We start from the raw sequence: 24,088 nt of genomic DNA, 5'->3' as shown, positions 1-24,088 counted from the left end.
GGCAGTCTCTTACTGTGGGCGCACAAGTGCTGAAGGAATGGCTCGAGACTGTTGAAACTCCTTTCACGCAATATGCAACGACTGAATGGCTGCTGATCATCCCTGCATTCTGGGACGGATTTTAACCCAAGTCCCAAAATGATAACTGCCCTGCCCAACAAAAAGAAAATTCTGTGTGTTTGGACGAGGGAGCCAGTTGCAATAATGATTACCCCTGTAATACGGTGATTTGGTTACAGAATTTCACCAGTCTCTGTTTTAAATGGTTCTGGGAAAGCAGGTACTTTACTGAAAGAAACCGGATACATTTCTAATTTAAGGAGAAAAAAGCTGAACGGGATCAGACATGAATATAGTTCTGTAGCAGCTAGAAGACTGACCAATCCCAGCTCGAGATGCAACAGGAGCACCTACCCTGCTGATCAATCGCTTCACGTTCCATCGGCTAGCAAACAAAATTCCGAGTGTCTCTTGATACCACTCGTGACAGCCAGAGTTGGACTTGCAACTATTTAGTTGAAGACAATAAACAAGTCCCCCCTGATTAATGGGGGAGTCACACTCAGGAAACTTTCATTCAAGTGCTCCCTTATATTTTTTGAGGGCACCAAAAACACAAATTATACAAGTGCCCCCTGATTAAAGGGGGGCACTAAACCCAACACAATAAACAAATTAACTTCGGCAGTAACTTAAATTAAATCAAAATTTGGTTGCCGGGGGTGATGATGCACTCCAGTCCCTCCGGTGCCCACCTCTCGCGGAAGGCCGCTAGCGTACCGGTGGACACCGCGTGCTCCATCTCCAGGGACACTCTGGCTCGGATGTAACCATGGAAAAAAGGCAGGCAATCGGGCTGAACGACCCCCTCGAGGGGTGGGATTTACAACAGGATTCGCAGCCAAACAGTGTATTTTACAGAAAATTAAGTCTGTTTACTCAGCTAGCAGAGTCTATTTAAACAGCACATTGCATCAAACTGTCTACAGAGTTTATTTAAAAAGAGCCTCTATGAACTACAGCAAAACAGAACTCGTGACTGTAACTACAGCAACTTCTCCTGATAAAAGCAGGGTGATTTCTCCAGAAAAAGGCAGTGAGTGGATAGTTACAGAATACACATTATGTGCGAGAGATCAATCGCAGTCACTTGCAGCAGTGCGGACCCCAGGCGAGATTGACGGGGAAATTACCCAATCATCTCATTTGAGCGCAGGTTTGCAATCACCCTTCACTGTTGCGCTCTGCATTGCGTGATTTCGTGCTTGGGACATGGGGGGGTGGGGGGGGGAGGCGGGAAAGATTTGTACAGTTCTGCCCTTGCTCTAGCCCCAATGGATCATTAAATTTAAGCAGATGTCCTGATCCTCTGAGTGTCTTTTTCTTTGTTTATGTTCCGCATTCAGTTTGGAACCGGCGAAGCAGCCCTGCAAACCTGCGGTGGACACAGAGTCTGACGTTTACAAAATGCTGCAAGATAACCAGGAGCCGGAGGAGCTGCCCAGGCAGTCGGCGTCGTTCCGTGTGCTGCAGGAGATCCTGGAATGTGAGGGCAATGGTAGGGTCACGGCACGAGCAACCAAATGGAGTGGTCCGTTCCACCGCGCGCCTTTGTAACTTTGTGGCATAAACTTGCCTTGCGTTCCCTGGGGTGCAGCAGATTTCGGGGAGATCCGATTGTGTGTCAACCAGTGGCTCACCTCTGAGTCCGAAAGCCGTGGGTTCAAGTCCCAGTCTGGAAACTTGAGCACCTAAATGCAGGTTGATGCTCCAGTGCCATGCTGAGGGAGTGCTGCACTGCCGGAGGTGCCAGCTTTCAGATGAGATGTTAAACCCAGGTGCCATCTGGTAATAGTTTCTCCATATCTACCCTAGTGAATCATTTTAAACAAAGAAAGACTTGGATTTATATAGCGCTTTCCAGGAGCACCGGATGTCTCCAGCGCTTTGCGGCCAATGAAGTACTTTTGGAGTGTAGTCACTGTTGCAATGTGGGAAACATGGCAGCCAACTTGTGCACAGCAAGCTCCCACAAACAGCAATGTGATAATGACCAGACAATCTGTTTTTAGTCTGTTGATTGAGGGATAAATATCGGCCAGGACACCGGGGATAACTCCCCTGCTGTTCTTCGAAATAGTGCCATAGGATCTTTCACATTCACCTGAGAGAGCAGACGGGGCCTCGGTTTAACATCTCATCCAAAAGACAGCACCTCCGACAGTGCAGTGCTCCCTCTGCACTGCACTGAAAGTGTCAGCCTGGATTTAAGCGCTCAAGTCTCTGGAGTGGGGCTTGAACCCACAGCCTTCTGACTCAGAGGTGAGTGTGCTGCCCACTGAGCCACAGCTAACAGCTGAGGAAGGTTGTGTGGAGATGTTGGGTGAGAGCAGTATTGGTCTTGACTGTGAAGCTTCTCAAGGTTGAACAACCCAGCTGAGGCTCTTCAGGCTCAGACTTGAAGAAGCCATTGAAGGTGATTAGCACCCTGAGAACTGTACCCAGCCAGGGTCACTGCCCTCAGCTGAAGCGGGAGAGAACAGGCAAAATAACTCCATGCATATTGAACCAGTCTGCCACAACTAGTCGTAGATCAGGGAAATAGATTCAAGCCTATTTTAATTGGAGCACGAGGCATGGGGCTGGGTAATCACTGGACAGAAACCAATACCTCAAACCCGAGGCCCCCTCAAACTGAAAGAAGCTTAAAGTCAAACCGAATCAGGATCTTGTTACGATCAATTATTCAATTCATATTCTGTCGTCAAAATGAGATTGAAGCACCTGGGTTTATTTTGCACTTTGCTGTGTCAAGGTGTCCATAACCCATGAATTACATTTTGAAGTGCAGTCACCGTGGGGCAACATGGCAGCCAAAGGAACATAATATAGGCATTGTCTGGAGTAGGCCTGGACTACTGATCCAGAGACATGAGCTCAATCCCGCCACGGCAGCTGGGGAATTTAAATTCAATTAAGTAAATCTGGAATAAAAAGATAGTATCAGTACTGGTGACTGAAACTACCAGAATGTCGTAAAGACCCATCTGGTTCCCCAGTGCCCTTTTGGGGAAGGAAATCTGCTGCCCTTACCTGGTCTGGCCTATATGTGACTCTCTCTGGTTTTTGCCTCTCCCAGCAGATCACATGGCTCTGGTTGGGGTGGAGTGTAGAATGTTTCAGTGTAAGGGGTGTCGCAGTTGTGTGAGGCGGACTGGTAGGCCTGGTTCTCTTTGCCTTTCCGTTACTGTTCATAGATTTATATGTAACCTTCAGGGCTGCTGACCGAGGGTCGTGCGGCTCTTTGTCGGCCGGCGCGGACACAATGGGCCGAAATGGCCTCCTTCTGCGCTGTAAATTTCTATGTTTCTAACTGGCCTGAACAATCAGTTGTATAAGACGGCTCACCACCACCTTCTCGAGGGCAATTAGGGATGGGTAATAAATGCTGGCCTTGACAATGAAGCCCACATCCTGTGAATGAATTTAAAAAACTCATCCAAATCGGACATGTGTACATTTTTCGATTGTCTGGACAAGCTTAGTTTACAGTGGCTATGGTCTTTCGAAAACGATATTGTAAATTAGTCCCTAGTCTTTCCCTGCCCTATCAGAGAATGCAAGGAATAATACCCTTGCCTTATCACATTCTCAGGGCACTCCAAAGTGCTTCACAACCAATGAATTACTTTCAAAATGCAGTCACTGCTTTGCCGGCAAGCTCGGCAGTCAATTCACGCATAGCAAGATGCCACAAACAACAATGTGCAGTGAATCTGCTCTTTGTGTGCTGTAGGTTGAGCGAGGAATGTTGGCCAGGACACTGGGGGACCTGACCTCCCTGCTCCTCTTCAAACAATGCCATGTCACATCCAAAGGAACACACTGAAGGGGCCTCGGCTTAACAACTCATCCAAGAGACGACACCAACAGCAGTGCAGCACTCCCTCAGTATCGCACTGAAGGGTCGGCCTAGCCCTGGAGTAGGATTTGATCCCACAACCTCCTGACTTGGGCAAGAGTTTGACCAACTGAACTGACACTAGTTTCAATCACCAACCTAGCAGCACGTGGAAAATACCAGAGAGTGTGACTGGGAGAAATGGAACAGTAGGGGTGTGTCTCTGGGAGATTACTGGGGCAGGGATGCTGGACTGCAGAAGCTTTCATTTTTTAGGACAACATGATTTCTGCAATTACAACAGACACTGAATAAACCCGACCTATTGTACCACTCAGACCATAAGATGACTGCACTTAAGAATTTTGGGCTAGAAATTCCGTTTTTGTCATCGGGTTTTTTCCGTTATTTTACGGCAAAAATAGCACCAAAACTTCGCCATTTTTTCAGGGGGTAAAATTGGCAAAAAAAATATACCTGTCGATAAAAAATCGGCGTTGCTGGAGGAATTGTGGGATAGCGGCGTCCTGGGTAACTTTACCACGAGGCTGATATCGCCAAACATACAGGGGAGAAAGCACACATTTTCTTGTTCAAAAAATCAAAAAATCAGAAAACATTAACAATACCCTCAAGTAATCAATCGCTGAAAAAGAATTAAAAAAAAACTTCAACTTGTCTGTTTTTGCAGGTCTTCCCGCTTACCGACGTTTCTGAGGCTGCCAAGCCTGCTTTTCTCCTGCGTTGATTTTTTACCCGACAACGGGTTCGCCAAACAGTCAAAATTAGGCGCCACGCTTTTCTACGTATGGTGATCCGCTTTTTGGTGATATTTCGAAAACGCTATTCTTAATCTTTGGGGAATTTTGTGAGGTTTCTTTTAACAACAAAAAAGTACTTTAAACGCACAAAAAGATAGCGTTAAAACGTGTGTTAGGCTGGTGAATTTCTAGCCCCTTGTCTTTTTTAATTCATTCCCATAAGAACATAAGAATTAGGAGCAGGAGTAGGCCATTCGGCTCCTCGAGCCTGCTCCGCCATTTAATAAGATCATGGCTGATCTTCGACCTCAACTCCACTTTCCCGCCCGATCCCCATATCCCTTGATTCCCCTAGAGTCCAAAAATCTAGCGATCTCAGCCTTGAATATACTCAAAGACTGAGCCTCCACGGCCCGCTGAGGCAGAGAATTCCAAAGATTCACCACCCTCTGAGTGAAGAAATTCCTCCTCATCTCAGTCCTAATGGCCGACCCCTTATTCTGAGACTATGTTCCTGGTTCTAGAGTCTCCAACCCGGGGGAAACAACCTCTCAGCATCTACTCTGTCAATCCCTCTCAGAATCTTATGTTTCAATGAGATCACCTCTCATTCTTCTAAACTCCAGAGAGTATAGGCCAAATCTAATCTCAAGATGTGGGCGTCGTTATTGCCCATCCCTTGTTGCCCTCGAGAAGGTGGTGGTGAGCTGCCTTCTTGAACCGTTGCAGTCCGTGTGATAAAGGTGCTCACACAGTGCTGTTAGGGAGGGAGTTCCAGGATTTTGACCCAGCGACGATGAAGGAACGGCCGATATATTTCCAAGTCAAGATGATATGTAATTTGGAGGGGAACTTGCAGGTGATGGTGCTTCTATTCACCTGCTGCCCTTGTCCTTCTAGCTGGTAGAGGTTATGGGTTTGGGAGGTGTAATATATTTGCTTCATGAGTTCTTTGCTTAATTAAGAACTAGTTGGCTTATTAGCAAAAGGTTTAACAATCACACTACACATTACCAGTTCATTCACCAGGCTCACAACCACCTGCCTCATCGTGGATCCCCCGAACCCAACTGGCTGGGGTTTTATTGAGTCTTGTGAACAACATGTGACTGGCTAAGCCACTCACAGCTCAACAGCTCTACAACTATTTTGGTAGAACCTGTAACTCAAATGCAAATCAAATGCCCCCTTACTAAAGGGAGCACCAAAAACGATATGAACAAATTAAACTTTAGACACAAACAGAACAAATTAAAATTTGGTTGCTGGGGGTTCAACAGCTCTACAACTATTTTAGTTGCAGTACTTTAAACAAGTGCCGCATGATTAAAGGGAATGTGGCGGGGGTGGGGGGGGGCACACTCCAAAATCTTTTCAGGTGCCCCCTTGTTTTTTTATATATTTTTTTTTCTGAGGGTACCAAAACATAAATTATACAAGTGGCCCCTGGCTAAAATGGAGGGTGGGGGGAGCTCTAAAACTGGCACAGTAAACAAATTAAACTTTAGACAAAAAACATCAAATTAAAATTTGGTTGCCGGGGGTGACGATACACTCCAGTCCCTCCGGCGCCCACCTCTCGCGGAAGGCCGCGAGCGTACCGGTGGACACCGCGTGCTCCATCTCCAGGGACACTCTGGTTTGGATGTAAGTGCGGAAGAGGGGCAGGCAGTTGGGCTCAACAAACCTGTGAGCATACTCACAGGTGCATACATTACAGGAGGTGCTGTCGAAGAAGCCTTGGCGAGTTGCTGCAGTGCATCTTATAGATGGTACACACTGCAGCCACGGTGTGCCGGTGATGGAGGAAGCTCATATTAAAAATAATTGTTGATGGAATAAAGATGGAATTGCGGGGTTTGTGACACTGTCCTTGTCCCTGATCTTTGCAGAACAGCCAGAAAAACCATCTGGATTCCGGAGAGTGAAACCCCCAGCCACGAAGGTTTGCTCCACCGTTGGGAATGTGCAGAAGCTGTCCGTGTGTGAAGCGTGTGGATCCGGGATAGTGTAAGTGTGAAATATCGTTTGTATAATTGTACTGCGAGGTGATGGCTCAGCAGCAGGGGGCGCTACAACAGGCCTCGTCAGCTGGGACCCTGCTCCTGATCGCTGTGCATTGGTGTCAGCCGTTCCCAGCACGGGTCACCGCCAGGTGCGGGCGGGAGAGGGGGATGGGAGAAACATTGTAAGCACCTCCTTCAAAAAAAACCTAATTGCTCAACGCCAAGTTTGGAGACATTTAAACTCCCCAATATCCATAACTAAATATCGGCCGGGACAGCGGGGAGCACTCCCCTGCTCTTCCAATCATGCCCTAGGATCTAGGTAGACCTCAGTTTAACATCTCATCTGAAAAACGGCACCTCCGACAGTGCGGCACTCCCTCAGCACCGCACTGGAATATCAGCCTAGATTTTTGTGCTCAAGTCTCTGGAGTGGGACTTGAACCCTTCAACCTTCTGAATTACAAAAGATTGCTACCCACTGAGCCATGGCTGACACTTTATATTGAATGCTAAGGCGCTGGTTGGGGGAATAAAGAAATGATCATCATAGGCAGTCCCTCGGAATCGAGGAAGACTTGCTTCCACTCTAAAAGTGAGTTCTCAGATGACTGTACAGTCCAATACGGGAATTACAGTCTCTGCCAAGGGTGGGACAGACAGTCATAAGAACATAAGAAATAGGAACAGGAGTAGGCCATACGGCCCCTCGAGCCTGCTCTGCCATTCAATAAGATCATGGTTGATCCGACCATGGACTCAGCTCCACTTTCCCCACCCACTCCCCATGACCCCTTATCCCCTTATCGTTTAAGAAACTGTCTATTTCTGTCTTAAGTTTATTCAATGTCCCAGCTTCCACAGTTCTCTGAGGCTGCGAATTCCACAGATTTACAACCCTCTGAGAGAAGAAATTTCTCCTCATCTCTGTTTTAAATGGGCGGCCCCTTATTCTAGTTCTAGTCTCTCCCATCAGTGGAAACATCCTCTCTGCATCCACCTTGTCAAGCCACCTCATAACCTTATACGTTTTGATAAGATCACCTCTCATTCTGCTGAATTCCAATGAGTAGAGGTCCAACCTACTCAACCTTTCCTCATAAGTCAACCCCCTCATCCCCGGAATCAATCTAGTGAACCTTCTCTGAACTGCCTCCAAAGCAAGTATATCCTTTCATAAATATAGAAACCAAAACTGCACGCAGTATTCCAGGTGTGGCCTCACCAATACCTTATATAGCTATAGTAAGACTTCCCTGCTTTTATACTCCATCCCCTTTGCAATAAAGGCCAATATACCATTGGCCTTCCTGATCACTTGCTTTACCTGCATACTTTCCTTTTATGTTTCATGCTCAAGTACTCCCAGGTCCCTCTGTATTCTGGCACTTTGCAATTTTTCTCCATTTAAATAATAACTTGCTCTTTTATTTTTTCTGCCAAAGTGCAAGACCTCACACTTTCCAACATTATACTCCATCTGCCAAATTTTTGCCCACTCACTTAATCTGCCTATGTCCTTTTGCAGATTTTTTGTGTCCTCCTCACACATTGCTTTTCCTCTCATCTTTGTATCGTCAACAAACTTGGCTACGTTACACTCTGTCCCTTCTTCCAAGTCGTTAATATAGATTATAAATAGTTGGGTCCCAGCACTGGTCCCTGCGGCACCCCACTAGTTACTGGTTGCCAATCAGAGAATGAACCATTTATCCCGACTCTCTTTTCTCTGTTAGTTAGCCAATCCTCTATCCATGCTAATATATTACCCCCAACCCCATGAACTTTTATCTTGTGCAGTAACCTTTTATGTGGCACCTTGTCAAATACCTTTTAGAAGTCCAAATACACCACATCCACTGGTTCCCCTTTATCCACCCTGTTCGTTATATCCTTAAAGAACGCCAGCAAATTTGTCAAACATGACTTCCCCTTCATAAATCCATGCTGACTCTGCCTGACCGAATTGTGCTTTTCCAAATATCCTGCTATGCTTCTTTAATAATGGACTCCAACATTTTCCCAACAACAGATATTAGACTAACTGGTCTATAGTTTCCTGCTTTTTGCATGTCTCCTTTTTTAAATAGGGGCGTTACATTTGCAGTTTTTCAATCTACTGGGACCTCCCCAGAATCCAAGGAATTTTGGTAAATTACAACAAATGCATCCACAATCTCTGCCACTACTTCTCTTAAGACCCTAGGATACAAGCCATCAGGTCCAGGGGATTTATCTGCCTTTAGTCCCATTATCTTACTGAGTACCATCTCCTTAGTGATTGTGATTATGTTAAGTTCCTCCCCCCGTATAGCCCCTAGACTATCCACTGTTGGAATATTGTTAGTGTCCTCTACCGTAAAGACTGATATAAAAGATTTGTTCAGAGTTTCTGCCATCTCCATGTTCCCCATTACTAATTCCCCGGTCTCGTCCTCTAAGGGACCAACATTTACTTTAGCCACTCTTTTTCTTTTTATATACCTATAGAAACTCTTGCTATCTGTTTTTATATTTTGTGCTAGTTTACTTTCATAGTCTATCTTCCCTTTCTTAATCATTTTTTTAGTCGTTCTTTGCTGGCTTTTAAAAGCTTCCCAGTCTTCTGTCCTCCCACTAGTTTTGACCACTTTATATGCCCTTGTTTTTAATTGGATACCATCCTTTATTTCTTTAGTTAGCCATAGGTTGTCTTTTCTCTTATACCCTTTCCCTCCTCACTAGAATATATTTTTCTTGAGAGTTGTGAAATATCTCCTTAAATGTACATCACTGTTCATCAACCGTCTTACACTTTAATCTATTTTCCCAGTCCACTTTATCCAACTCTGCCCTCATACCTTCATAGTCTCCTTTATTTAAGCTTAGAACGCTGGTTAGAGATCCAACTTTCTCACCCTCCATCTGAATTTGAAATTCAATCATGCTGTGATCACTCATTCCAAGGGGATCCTTTACTAGGAGATTGTTTATTAATCCTGTCTCATTACACAGGACCAGATCTAAGATAGTTTGCCCCCTGGTTGGTTCCGTTACATACTGCTCAAGGAACCCGGCCCTTATGCACTCTATGAACTCCTCCTCAAGGCTACCCTGACCAATTTGATTTGTCCAATCAATATGGAGGTTAAATCACCCATGATTATTGCTGTTCCCTTTTTACAAATCCCCACTATTTCCTGGTTTATGCTCCGACCAACAGCGTTGCTACTGTTAGGGGGCCTATAGACTACACCCACCAGTGACTTTTTCCCTTTATTGTTCCTTATCTCCACCCAAACTGTTTCAACATCCTAATCATTTGAGCCAATATCATTTCTTACTATTGCAGTGATTCCATCTTTAATCAATAGAGCTACCCCACCTCCTTTTCCTTTCTGTCTGTCCTTATGGATTGTCAAGTACCCCTGAATATTTAATTCCCAGTCCTGGTCAACTTGCAACCACGTCTCTGTAATGGCTATCAGATCCATACCCATTTGTATCTATTTGTGACGTCAACTCATCTATTTTGTTACAAATGCTACGTGCATTTAGACAAAGTGTCTTTAAGTTTGTTTTTTTACCCTTTTTTCCTGCTTGTTTCTCAGGTTCCCATCCCCCTGCCAAGCTAGTTTAAACCCTCCCCAACAGCACTAGCAAACCCCTCCGTGAGGATATTGGTCCCGGCTCTGTTAAGGTGCAACCCGTCCGGCTTGTAAAGGTCCTACCTCCCCCAGAAGCGGTCCCAATGCCTCAGGAAACTAAAGCCCTCCCGCCTGCACCGTCTCTCCAGCCACATATTCATCTGCTCTATCCTCCTATTTCTGTACTCACTAGCTCATGGCACCGGGAGTAATCCGGAGATTACTACCTTTGAGGTCCTGCTTTCGAATCTCTCTCCTAGCTCCCTAAACTCTGCCTGCAGGACCTCATCCCTCTTCTTACCGATGTTATCGGTACCGATGTGGACCGCTGCAGTCGTTGAAGGGTGGGTGAGGAGTCCGGTTTGCCGCACGCTCCTTCTGCTGTCTGCGCTTGGTTTCTGCATGCTCTTGGCGATGAGATTCGAGGTGCTCAGCAGCCTCCTGGATGCACTTCCTCCACTTAGGGCGGTCTTGGGCCAGGGACTGCCAGGTGTCAGTGGGGGTGTTGCATATTATCAAGGAAAATTTGAAACATTTCCACTGCCCACCTGGGGCTCGCTTGCCGTGTAGGAGTTTCGAGTAGAGCGCTCGCTTTGGGAGTCTCGTGTCGGGCATGCGGACAATGTGGCCTGCTCAGCGGAGCTGATCGGGTGTGGTCAGTGCTTCAATGCTGGGGATGTTGGCCTGGTTGAGGACGTTAACGTTGAGAAAGAAAGATAAAGCAAGAAATAACCAGTGGTTAATTAAGTCCAGCTGAAAAGCAAACTATGTTAGACAGCCTTTGGCTGATGTTTGGCTTTGTCTTGGCCTAACTGGACTAATTGTGCTTGGTCCTTTGTGTTATGCTGCGAGATGTGGTCAGCCCAGAACAAATGTCTGATGCTGCCCAGCTGTAACAGATGAGCTCCCTCCGGTGGCTCACTTTATATGACAATCTGTCCCTGAGCCATGCCAGGGTTCAGTTCACAGTCTGTGCTGAACCCAGCCAGGCTCAGGAGAGGAAAATCCACCCGGGATCCTGCTCCTGATCGCTGACCATTGACCCCTGCTGGAGAGTGCACCTGTGCGGAGATGAGGGGAGGACAGGATTGGGCTGAATATCCTGCCCACACTCACTTTCTAGACTCATGAGTGAACAGCCTCCATTTGGGCGAGGGACTGGAGGAGACCTGGAGCCCATACTGCAGCAGCAGGGGGCGCTACAGTCGGCTGGGATCCTGCTCCTGATCACTGCCCAGTCACTCCGCTGGGTGACTCTGCCGGGTGACCCCTGTACCCAGCTCGGGTCACTGCCAGGAGGAGGGGGAACATCTTAACCAGCAGGAGAGCAGGGGGAGAAGCTTATGTCCTGTGACCTGAGGAAGTGGGAGACAAAATTTTACGTAGGATATACAGCACAGAAACGGGCCATTCGGCCCAACCAGTCCATGCCGGCGTTTATGCTCCACTCGAGCCTCCTCCCGTCTTTCCTCATCTAAATCTGTCAGCATAACCCTCTATTCCCTTCTCCCGCATATCCCTGTCTAGCCTCCCCTTAAATCCATCTACACTATTTGCTTCAACCACTCCCTGTAGCGAGTTCCACATTCTCACCACTCTCTGGGTAAAGAAGTTACTTCTGAATTCCCCATTGGATTTCTTGGTGACTATCTTATATTGATGGCCTCTAGTTATGCTCTTCCCCACAAGTGGAAACATTCTCTCTGTATCCACTCTATCAAATAATTTTAAAGACCTCTATTAGGTCACCCCTCAGCCTCCTCTTTTCAAGAGAAAAGAGACCCAGCCTGTTCACCCTTTCCTGATAGCTACACCCTCGCATTTCTGGTATCGCCCTTTTTGCCAAAATATAAAACGATACGAAATGACTCGGATATTGTTGGCTGTCTTGAATTATGTTTATTTTTAAATAGATAATAAATCCGCCTTATTGTAGCTCCTTTTCTCCACTGTTGCAGGGGCGTGATTGTGAAGGTGCGTGACCAGTTCCGTCACCCTGAATGCTACGTCTGCACCAAGTGCGGAACAAACCTGAAGCAGAAAGGACATTTCTTTGTGGGGGATGCGATCTACTGCGAACAGCACGCCCGGGAGCTGACCTCACCCCCTGAAGGCTACGATGTCGTCACGGTCTTCCCCAAATCATAAGCCACTCTCCTGAAACAACGCTTCCCGAACCCTGTGAAATCAGCGACTCGACTTGCATGCCTGCCTATGTACAGGAGTTAACATTAACTGCCTTTGACACACTATTTTTTAAAAGAAAATAACGAATTTCTGTAATCACAAAGTACAAATGCCTTTCTAATGTAACAAGACACGATTAAACTACAATTCTTTAGCTCTTCGTTTTTAAGTTCTTTTTTTATCCATCTGTCTTGAAAGGCATTGACTGTTATGGGGTACAGTTCCATGTACTGTACTGTATCTGTACTGTGCCCCACTCTCCCCTCACTGACCCGTGCTGGGGTACAGTTTCATGGGACACCGCTCTCCCCTCACTGACCCGTGCCGGGGTACAGTTCCATGGGACACCGCTCTCCCCTCACTGACCCGTGCCGGGGTACAGTTCCATGGGACACCGCTCTCCCCTCACTGACCCGTGCCGGGGTACAGTTCCATGGGACCCCGCTCTCCCCTCACTGACCCGTGCCGGGGTACAGTTCCATGGGACCCCGCTCTCCCCTCACTGACCCGTGCCGGGGTACAGTTTCATGGGACACCGCTCTCCCCTCACTGACCCGTGCCGGGGTACAGTTCCATGGGACCCCGCTCTCCCCTCACTGACCCGTGCCGGGGTACAGTTCCATGGGACCCTGCTCTCCCCTCACTGACCCGTGCCGGGGTACAGTTTCATGGGACACCGCTCTCCCCTCACTGACCCGTGCTGGGGTACAGTTCCATGGGACCCCGCTCTCCCCTCACTGACCCGTGCCGGGGTACAGTTCCATAGGACACCGCTCTCCCCTCACTGACCCGTGCTGGGGTACAGTTTCATGGGACACCGCTCTCCCCTCACTGACCCGTGCTGGGGTACAGTTCCATGGGACCCCGCTCTCCCCTCACTGACCCGTGCTGGGGTACAGTTCCATGGGACACCGCTCTCCCCTCACTGACCCGTGCCGGGGTACAGTTCCATGGGAACCCGCTCTCCCCTCACTGACCCGTGCCGGGGTACAGTTCCTTGGGACCCCGCTCTCCCCTCACTGACCCGTGCCGGGGTACAGTTTCATGGGACACCGCTCTCCCCTCACTGACCCGTGCTGGGGTACAGTTCCATGGGACCCCGCTCTCCCCTCACTGACCCGTGCTGGGGTACAGTTCCATGGGACCCCGCTCTCCCCTCACTGACCCGTGCCGGGGTACAGTTTCATGGGACACCGATCTCCCCTCACTGACCCGTGCTGGGGTACAGTTCCATGGGACCCCGCTCTCCCCTCACTGACCCGTGCTGGGGTACAGTTCCATGGGACCCCGCTCTCCCCTCACTGACCCGTGCCGGGGTACAGTTTCATGGGACACCGATCTCCCCTCACTGACCCGTGCTGGGGTACAGTTCCATGGGACCCCGCTCTCCCCTCACTGACCCGTGCCGGGGTACAGTTCCATGGGACACCGCTCTCCCCTCACTGACCCGTGCTGGGGTACAGTTCCATGGGACCCCGCTCTCCCCTCACTGACCCGTGCCGGGGTACAGTTCCATGGGACACCGCTCTCCCCTCACTGACCCGTGCCGGGGTACAGTTTCATGGGACACCGCTCTCCCCTCACTGACCCGTGCCGGGGTACAGTTCCATGGGATACCGCTCTCCCCTCACTGACCCGTGTCGGGGTACAGTTCCATGGGACACCGCTCTCCCCTCACTGACCCGTGCCGGGGTACAGTTCCATGGGACCCTGCTTTCCCCTCACTGACCCGTGCTGGGGTACAGTTCCATGAGACACCGCGCTCTCCACCCCCTCCCTGACCTGTGCTGGGGTACAGTTCCACAGCTTCACGCGAGCCTCCATATTTCATGTGCAAGCCTGGAGACGTGAGTATTGAAAGGCTGTTCAACTGCAGAGGGCATCACTGCCGAACCAGTTCCAATCGTTAGTCAATGTGTGCCCACGCACATTCCAGCAGGGCTCAGGAGAGCTGTCGGCAGGATCCTCGGACACAATCGCTTTCCCAGCCGAGGGTCCAACCTCAGCCCTGGCTGAGAACCGTGAACTGGGCTCAGGTCAGGGATTGAACTTAGGACCTTCAGGGTTCTGCTGGGCTCAATGTTATGTTTATACTCTCTTTGTTGCACGAACCCTCACTAAACAGGCATTAGGACCCTGAGGGAGCTATTCACAGTTCCTGTAAACATGCTGGTTTGGGACACCATTTTGGGAGTTGCTATAAAGGACATAGTTATGTTACCTTACTCCTGTTTCAGTTTGGTTATTTACATACACAACATAATTTGGCGGTGAGGTGAATCAAATTAACCTCCCTACCCCCCCCCTTTCCTCTCCACACCCGAGGACCCTCCAATCCTGTGGCTGAGATGGATAAAAAGTTTTTCTACATAAATCACGACAAGTGGGTTAGACGGCGACAATGTAACACCAGCTCGCCACTGTGCAATACTTATCCACTGCCTCGGCACCAAAGGCCAACGTATCTTTGGCCAAATCTTATGTTATCTTATGTTATTATGTTAAATCGAAGACACGCCGTCCAAGGACAAAACAGTAAGCGTCCGAGAGCAATATTTTGGACCAAAGAAAAGTATCATGATGGAGAGATACAAATTTCGTCAAAGGAGGCAAGGGAATGGTGAACCAATCAAACAGTACATCATGTCATTAACTGAACTGGCCTGAGCACTCACAGAGGAAATGATCAGGGATCAAATTATTGAGAAAACAACGATCCCCCGCATTCGGGAACACTTGCTAATGGAGGATGACAAATTGACGTTGGACAAAGCAACTAACATGGCCATCCAAATCGAATCAGTGCTTTCTGATCCAAAAGCGATCAGCTCCCCTGCTCCCCCTGTGCAGCAGACTGCAGCTACAGCCCATGTGTAAGGTGTTCGTCCAAAGCAGAAATCACAGCAGAGACCCAGGGCTAGTAATAAGCCACCCACTACAGATCACCGGCTTAACTTCCACTGCTTTAACTGTGGGGACAAATCACATTCAACAAAGAGTCCTAACTGTCCTGCACATGGGAAGAAATGCTCTGCATGTGGTAAAATGAAGCATTTTGCTAGTGTCTGTCGCTCATCGCAGCATATTCAACATGTGGACAACCCCGATGGTGATAAACCCAGTATGGTTTACACCGTTAGTGACATTTCGCACAACGGTTCGGGCAAATTGACGGCACGCCCTGCTGCCTCCTCATTGACCTTGGAGCAAAAGTCTCCATATTGAGCGAGGCTGTGTTTAAAACCCACTTCACGCACTGTCAACTGCAGCCCGCAACTTCCACTCTACATGCGTACTCCGACTCCAAAATTGAGGTACTTGGGGTCATATCTGTCCTGATATACTACAAGGACATAACATTAGTGAGATATTTCCAGAGAGCTCACAGCACACACAACCTTAAGATGGCAGAATCTTCCAGAAGTCACCAGTCAGGTGACCTGGTCTCTTTAGTATAAACAGCACTGGCTGTAGTGCCACAGGCATCCACAGTGTGGAGCTACAGACATTATTCTCCCTCCTTAATGAAGAAGTAATTATAACAATCATCATACATAACTTGCATGTTTATACATAACAAAAGATATGGACTTATTTTGCCATATTTCCAAATCAAGCTTAACCACTTGTTTTCTGTTTCGAACAGAAACTCTCGAACAGAACCTTCCAAATATGGTGTTGAATTTAAACTCATTCGAGGCTGATCCTGAGGAAAGTTTTCCTCCAAGGGATGCCCTGGATTTCCATTTGAACTCTAACTTCAGACTGTTTGTTTGCCTGACTCGGACTCAGACTTAAACTCTGACTTTCTCTTGGATTTGTTTCCAGTACATTGGATATAGGATATGCTACTGGTGTATCAACACTGATGAGTCAAAAATAATTGAATCATTCATGCAAGGAGAGATTGCTACAATCTTAGCAGGTGACGTTAAGGTCAAAAAAGAAAGAGACGTAATTTTTTAACTTCAGTAATTGAAGTAAAATGTGAATAAGAACTAAAAAGTTAGGCTTAAGTACTTCAACTACTTCCACATCTGGAGGTAAAATATGATCAATGTGAACAAACCTAACTTGTCCATGATCAAACATCTTGACCAAATATGTGCGAGGACCACATATCTTCACCACTCTTCCAAGTACATAAGAAATAGGAACAGGAGTAGGCCATACGGCCCCTCGAGCCTGCTCCGCCATTCAATAAGATCATGGCTGATCTGATCATGGACTTGGCTCCATTTCCCCACCCGCTCCCCATAACCCCTTATCCCCTTATCGGTTAAGAAACTGTCTATTTCTGTCTTAAATTTATTCAATGTCCCAGCTGCCACAGCTTTCTGAGGCAGCGAATTCCACAGATTTACAACCCTCTGAGAGAAGAAATGTCTCCTCATCTCTGTTTTAAATGTGCGGCCCCTTATTCTAAGATCGTGCCCTCTAGTTCTAGTCTCCCCCATCAGTGGAAACATCCTCTCTGCATCCACCTTGTCAAGCCGCCTCATAATCTTATACGTTTCAATAAGATCACCTCTTATTCTTCTGGATTCCAATGAGTAGAGGTCCAACCGACTCAACCTTTCCTCATACGTCAATCCCCTCATCCCCGGAATCAACCTAGTGAACCTTCTCTGAACTGCCTCCAAAGCAAGTATACCTTTCATAAATATGGAAACCAAAACTGCACGCAGTATTCCAGGTGAGGCCTCACCAATATGTTATATAGCTGTAGCAAGACTTCCCTGCTTTTATATTCCATTCCCATTGCAATAAAGGCCAATATGTCATTGGCCTTCCTGATCAATTGCTGTACCTGCATACTATCCTTTTGTGTTTCATGCACAAGTACCCCCAGGTCCTGCTGAACTGCGGCACTTTGCAATCTTTCTCCATTTAAATAATAACTTGTTCTTGGATTTTTCTCTGCCTCACACTTTCCCACATTATACTCCATCTGCCAAATTTTTGCCCACTCACTTAGCCTGTCTATGCCCTTTTGCAGATTTTTTGTGTCCTCCTCACACATTGCTTTTCCTCCCATCTTTGTATCATCAGCAAACTTAGCTACATTACACTCAGTCCCTTCCTCCAAGTAGTTACTATAGATTGTAAATAGTTGGGGTCCCAGCACTGATCCCTGCAGCACCCCACTAGTTACTGGTTGCCAACCAGAGAATGAACCATTTATCCCGACTCTCTGTTCTCTGTGAGTTAGCCAATCCTCTATCCATGCTAATATATTACCCCCAACCCCGTGAACTTTTATTTTGTGCAGTAACCTTTTATGTGACACCTTGCCAAATACCTACTGGAAGTCCAAATACACCACATCCACTGGTTCCCCTTTATCCACCCTGTTCGTTACATCCTCCAAGAGCTCCAGCAAATTTGTCAAACATGACTTCCCCTCATAAATCCATGTAGTAACCACTTTAACCATTTCTTCACTCTCACCTTCTGATTTAATTTCACACTCTCTTTTACTCTACCTCTATCATGATTCACTTTCTGTCTTAATTGTGACTCTTCTACGGACTGTGCCAAGTTTGGTTTTAACAACGAGAATCTGGTTCGTGGCTGTCGTTTGAGAAACAACTCTGCTGGTGTTCTACCAGTAGTTGTGTGAGGAGTATTATGATACGTAATTAGAAAATTAGACAATTTGTGGTCCAATGACAACTGTCGTTTCTTTGGATTTGGATCCAACATCTGTTTGATGAGGGCACGTTTTACAATTTGTACAGTGCACTCTGCTGCACCATTTGAAGCAGGGTGGTACAGTAGAACCTTGGTATGTTTCACACCATTTTTGCTCGTGAACTGTGCAAAGTCTTCTGAACGAAATTGTGGTCCATTATCATAAACAATTTCTTCTGGTAGGCCAAATGAAGAAAATAATCTTTGTAAAACGTCTAATGTTTACTTGTTGTTATTTTCCACATTGGAAACACCTCGACCCACTTCGAATGGCTATCAATCACAATGAACAATTGTTGTCCTTCTAGCTCAGCAAAATTGATATGTAGCCTTTGCCACACCCTGGGAGGCCATTTCCATTGCTGTAATGGTACTGATGGCGGTTGCTTGCTTACCGATTGACATGTCGTACACTGACTAACGAGGTACTCTATATCTTTATCAAAACCTGGCCACCATAAGTAACTGCGTACAAAACTCTTGGTCAAGCACATTCCCAGGTGTTGGTCATGGAGGTCTCCTAATAATTTGGACCCGAATTTATTTGGTATAACCACTCTTGCACCCCACATGATACAATCTTTATCGACTGATAATTAATTCCTATGAATGAAGAATGGATGAATATCTTTGTCTGTTACCTGGTTTGGCCATCCATTTGCAATATAATAATACACCTTTGACATAACTGGATCATGTTTGGTTGCCCTACCAATCTCTTCAACTGTGACTGGCAGTTCATCCATGTATGAAAAATAGAACACTTCTTCCCTATCGGGTGTAACTTGTGATGGGGAAGACAAACTAGACATAACATCAGCATTACTGTGATCAGCTGAACGTCTGTATTCAATATCATATGTATATGCTGACAAAATCAAAGCCCATCTCTGCATTCGGGCTGCAGCTAATGTTGGAACTGGGAACTTTGGATGGAGGATTGCTGTCAGCGGCTTATGGTCCATAACGATGGTAAACTTACGACCATACAAGTATTTGTGGAACCTCTTGACCCCAAAAATTCATGCCAAAGCTTCCCTTTTGATTTGCGCATAATTAAGCTCACTGGCACTGAGAGTGCCCGAAGCAAAAGCAATTGGTCTTTCCTCCCCACTACGTAATACATGAGAGATCACTGCCCCAGCTCCATACGGAGAGGCATCACATGCTAGCTTGACCTCCTTAGATACGTCATAGTGAACTAACATGCTGCTCTCTACCAATTTGCTTTTACACTCCTTGAATGCTGTATCGCATTCTTCTGACCATTTCCAATGGACCTGTTTTTTCAATAGTTCATTCAGTGGATGTAATACTGTAGCCAAATTTGGTAGGAACTTCCCATAATAGTTCAAAAGACCCAAAAATGATCGAAGTTCAGTGACATTCTTGGGAGTGTGTGCATTTCTGATTGCATCCAGCTTTCCCTTGGTTGGATGTAAACCATCTTTGTCTACTCTGTACCCTAAGTAATCCACTGAGTTTTTAAATAACTCACACTTGCGAGCAGTTACTCGTACTCAATGTTTCTCTAACCGTTTGAGCACTTCATTCAATATGTTATTATCAATGTGTCTGTTTGGTACTGAAATTAGTATGTCATCTAAATAACATACTACACCTTCAATACCTTGCAAAATCTGGTTCATCACCCCTTGGAATATGGCAGGGGCGTAAGACACTCCAAATGGTAGTCTATTAAATTGATATAGGTCTAGATGAGTATTTATAGTCAAGAATGACTTGGACTCCTCGTCTAGTTCAAGCTGTAAGTAGGCATTCGTAAGATTCAACTTTGAGAAGATCTGACCACCTATCAGTGTTGTGAACAAATCTTCTACATTTGGCAATGTATTAGGGACATTACCCTCTAGAACCTGGTTTACCGTTACTTTATAATCACCACACAATCTTACCTTACCATTGGACTTAGGTACAACAACAATGGGTGTAGCCCAATTACATGGATCTATCTTAGAAATAATGTTCTCAGTCTCTAGTCTTTTGAGTTCTTGCTCAACTTTCTCCTTGACTGCATACGGTATGGGACGTGGCTTGCAGTAAACTGGTCTAGCGTCCTTCTGTACCCTGACACTCGCCTTAAAGCCTTGGATCGGACTGCCTGTTTCACAGAACACCTTTGGATAATTCTTGATGACATCATCCTTTGATGCAAATCTTGTTTCAACTCGAAAAATCTCACTCCAATCCAGCTTCAGTGATCCCAACCAATTTCTTCCTAGTAAGGCAGGCTTGTCTCCTGCCACTACTAATAGAGGTAAGCTCTGAAATTGATCCTTGTATTTCACCGGTATGGTGATACAACCTATCACAGAAATGTTCTCTCCCGAGTAGCCTCGCAGCTCTATTTTGGATTTCTCCAATGGGAAATCATGCAATTTGTTGAGGTATAGCGACTCCTGTACTACACTCACGGATGCACAGTTTCGATTTCCATGGGTATCTTGGTTCCTGCAACATCTATGTGGATTATGATACTTTTCGAATCGCTGTTAGTTAACCTTGTGCCCCTGATAATGTTTAGCTCTAATATCTCCTGTTGTTTTTCTTCCATGCTATGTAGTCTCTGGGGATTTCTACTAATAGCTTTGAAAGCTGGTTTACCCTTCTGTCGGCATGCCTTCGCAAGTGGTCCAGTTTTCCTGCAGAAAAAACACTCTGCCTTCACATATGGACAACTTTGAGCAATGTGTTTTCCCAGGCACCGATAGCAGGACATCAATGCTCTGTTCCCATTGTCAGCTTTTGAGACTTTGGGGCCCAACCGCCTTTTACTTTTAACCTGCAAGCGATTTAGCTCGGTTGTCTGATGACTGAAAATAGTATGAAATTCTCGGGAATATTGGTCAGCCATGTTCATTGACATAGCTGTCTGACAAGCTAAATCAAAAGTCAAGTTAGGTGTTGTCAATAACTTTCTTCTGATCGCATCATTTTTCATCCCACAAACAAAGCGGTCACGCAATACTCGGTCCTGAAAGTTTCCGAAATTACAGTGAATAGATAGGTTTTTAATGCTACAATGTATTCACTGATATTTTCTTCGGTTAACTGATCTCGTATTCCGAAACGATAACTTTCAGCAATTTCCAAGGGCTTGGGGCTGTAGTGCTGAATCTGCTTAAGAGTTGTGTCCTTTGGCTGTCAAGTACAAGCAAATTTTTCACGGTTTCATACACCTCGGGCCCTGTTTTAGTTAAGAAAATAGCCCTTTGTCGTTCCAACACCACCCGGTTATGGTTTTCATCCTCGGGGACTTCGATGATATTATTTATGGTGAAAAACATTTCTAGCCACTCCATATATGCTCGGAAACTTTCACGGTTACGTTGAAATTCCCCCAAACACCCTATTACCCCCATAGGTGCGGCCATCTGGACTCTGGCAGTTCAAACAAGTGTGCTTGTAATTTACCTCGGATTTGTAGCTGTTAATCAAAGCAGAGAAGCTCTCAAAGTACTCTGTTGGCTAGCTGAATCCTCCACCAACAAAAATTGCAGCTTTGTTTTATCCGCTTAATCCCATCGCCGTCGCCATTGTGATATTTTCAGAGAGCTCACAGCACACACAGCCTTAAGATGGCAGAATCTTCCAGAAGTCACCAGTCAGGTGACCTGGCCTCTTTATTATAAACAGCACTGGCTGCAGTGCCACAGGCATCCACAGTTGGCGCTACAGACATAACAATTGGAGAACTTTTCCTTTCATGTCGCAAAGGGACGAAACCTCATGGTGTTGATCTTTTTGACAAGCTTGGGTTCAAAGTTTACGACCCAACCGGCACACCTGTGTACATGGTGGACTTCGACAAGCAGTATCCCTCAATCTTCACAGGGTTTGGTGACAACAAAATTCTGCCATCGTCCCCGCGTTGACCCTTCCGTCAAACCGGTTACGCAGCGACTTCGCCGTCTCCCATTCGCGGTTCGCGACCAAGTATCCGCAGAATTAACGTGACTTGAATCTCAGGGAATCATTGAGAGCATCGACTCCTCACCCTGGATCTCGAACTAGTCATTGCTTGGCGTAAACATGGGGAGATCCGCCTATGCATCGACCTGAAAGAGGTCAACAAGGCTATCAACCCCAACAAATACCCTCTTCCTACCATCGACGAACTGTTTTCAGAATTCCACAGCTCAATAGTATTTACGAAACTCGACAATTACCTGCAAATACACTTAGTGGAGGACAGCAAACCGCTCACGGCATTCACGATGCATGATGGTCTGCATCAGTATTGACGCATGCCTTACGGAAATATTACATTCAATTTCTTCATCTAATCATTAATGTATATTGTAAATAGCTGGCGTCCCAGCACTGAACCTTGCGGTACCCCACTAGTCACTGCCTGCCATTGTGAAAAGGACCCGTTTATTCCCACTCTTTGCTTCCTGTCTGCCAACCAGTTCTCTATCCACGTCAATACATTACCCCCAATACCATGTGCCTTAATTTTGCACACTAATCTCTTGTGTGAGACCTTGTCAAAAGCCTTTTGAAAGTCCAAATACACCACATCCACTGGTTCTCCCTTATCCACTCTACTAGTTACATCCTCAAAAAATTCTAGATTTGTCAAGCATGATTTCCCTTTTATAAATCCATGCTGAATTGGACAGATCCTGTCACTGCTTTCCAAATGCGCTGCTATTACATCTTTAATAATTGATTCCAGCATTTTCCCCACTACCGATGTCTGGCTAACCGGTCTATATTTCCCTGTTTACTCTCTCCCTCCTTTTTTAAAAAGTGGGGTTACATTAGCTACCCTCCAATCCATAGGAACTGATCCAGAGTCCATGAAATGTTGGAAAATGACCACCAATGCATCTACTATTTCTAGGGCCATGTCCTTAAATATGCTGGGATGCAGACTATCAGGCCCCGGGGATTTATCAGCCTTCAAGTCCATCAATTTCCCTAACACCATTTCCTGACTAATAAGGATTTCCCTCAGTTCCCTCAGATCCTCCTTCTCGCTAGACCCTCGGTCCTCTAGTATTTTCAGGAAGCTATTTGTGTCTTCCTTAGTAAAGACAGAACCAAAGTATTTGTTCAATTGGTCTGCCATTTCCTTGTTCCCCATTATGAATTCACCTGATTCTGACTGCAAGGGACCTACATTAGTCTTCATTAATCTTTTTCCCTTCACATATCTATGGAAGCTTTTGCAGTCAGTTTTTATGTTCCCTGCAAGCTTACTCTCATACACTATTCTCCCCCGCTAATTAAGTCCTTTGTCCTCCTCTGCTGAATTTTAAATTTCTCCCAGTCTTCAGGTTTGCTGCTTTTTCTGGCCAGTTTATATGCCTCTTCCTTGGATTTAACACTATCCCTAATTTCCCTTGTTAGCCACGGTTGAGCCACCTCCCCCGTTTTATTTTTTATGCCAGACAGGGATGTACAATTGTTGCAGTTCATCCGTGTGATCTTTAAATGTCTGCCTTTGCCTATCCACCGTCAACCATTTAATTATCATTTGCCAGCCTATCCTAGCCTATCTGAAGTTCGTCCCGCACTACGCGCACATTGCCGAACCATTTCCCAAGTTGTTGCGCAAGGACATCCCTTGGGAATGGACAGATCCCCAGGCTCAGGTATTCACCACGCTTGAGGAGAGAATCACATCCCCTCCTATCCTCGTGCACTTTGATCCAAATGCCACTACGTACGTCCCACGGATACATCAGGCATCGCCATGGGTGCTGTGCTCTCACAATGGATTGACAGCCTGGAACGCCCAGTCACCTTTGCCTCTCACACGCTCTCGTCTGCAGAATGTAAATACTCGACAGGGAATACGGAGCACTCGCTTGCATCTACGCATGTGAACACTGGCACATCTACCTCTATGACAGGAAATTTACCTCCGTATGGATCACCAAG

At 46.3% G+C, this 24,088-nt stretch overlaps 1 protein-coding gene across 3 annotated transcripts in view; it reads left to right on the top strand.

Moving 5' to 3' along the window:
* The window catches only part of pdlim1 (PDZ and LIM domain 1 (elfin)), a 137,839-nt gene extending 125,204 nt beyond the window's left edge, over positions 1–12,635 (top strand). For all 3 annotated transcript variants that reach the window (XM_070865854.1, XM_070865856.1, XM_070865855.1), the window contains 3 exons: positions 1,407–1,558; positions 6,555–6,672; positions 12,253–12,635. In XM_070865854.1, the coding sequence (XP_070721955.1) occupies positions 1,407–1,558; positions 6,555–6,672; positions 12,253–12,442 (460 nt within the window). In that variant the 3' untranslated portion in view covers positions 12,443–12,635. The remainder of the gene's footprint in view (positions 1–1,406; positions 1,559–6,554; positions 6,673–12,252) is intronic.
* Positions 12,636–24,088: the final 11,453 nt, after the last annotated feature.

This window comes from Pristiophorus japonicus, chromosome 22, assembly GCF_044704955.1.
Source record: "Pristiophorus japonicus isolate sPriJap1 chromosome 22, sPriJap1.hap1, whole genome shotgun sequence".
NCBI classification, from domain to species: Eukaryota; Metazoa; Chordata; class Chondrichthyes; family Pristiophoridae; genus Pristiophorus; species Pristiophorus japonicus.
This window is presented reverse-complemented; position numbering and strand designations above follow the sequence as displayed.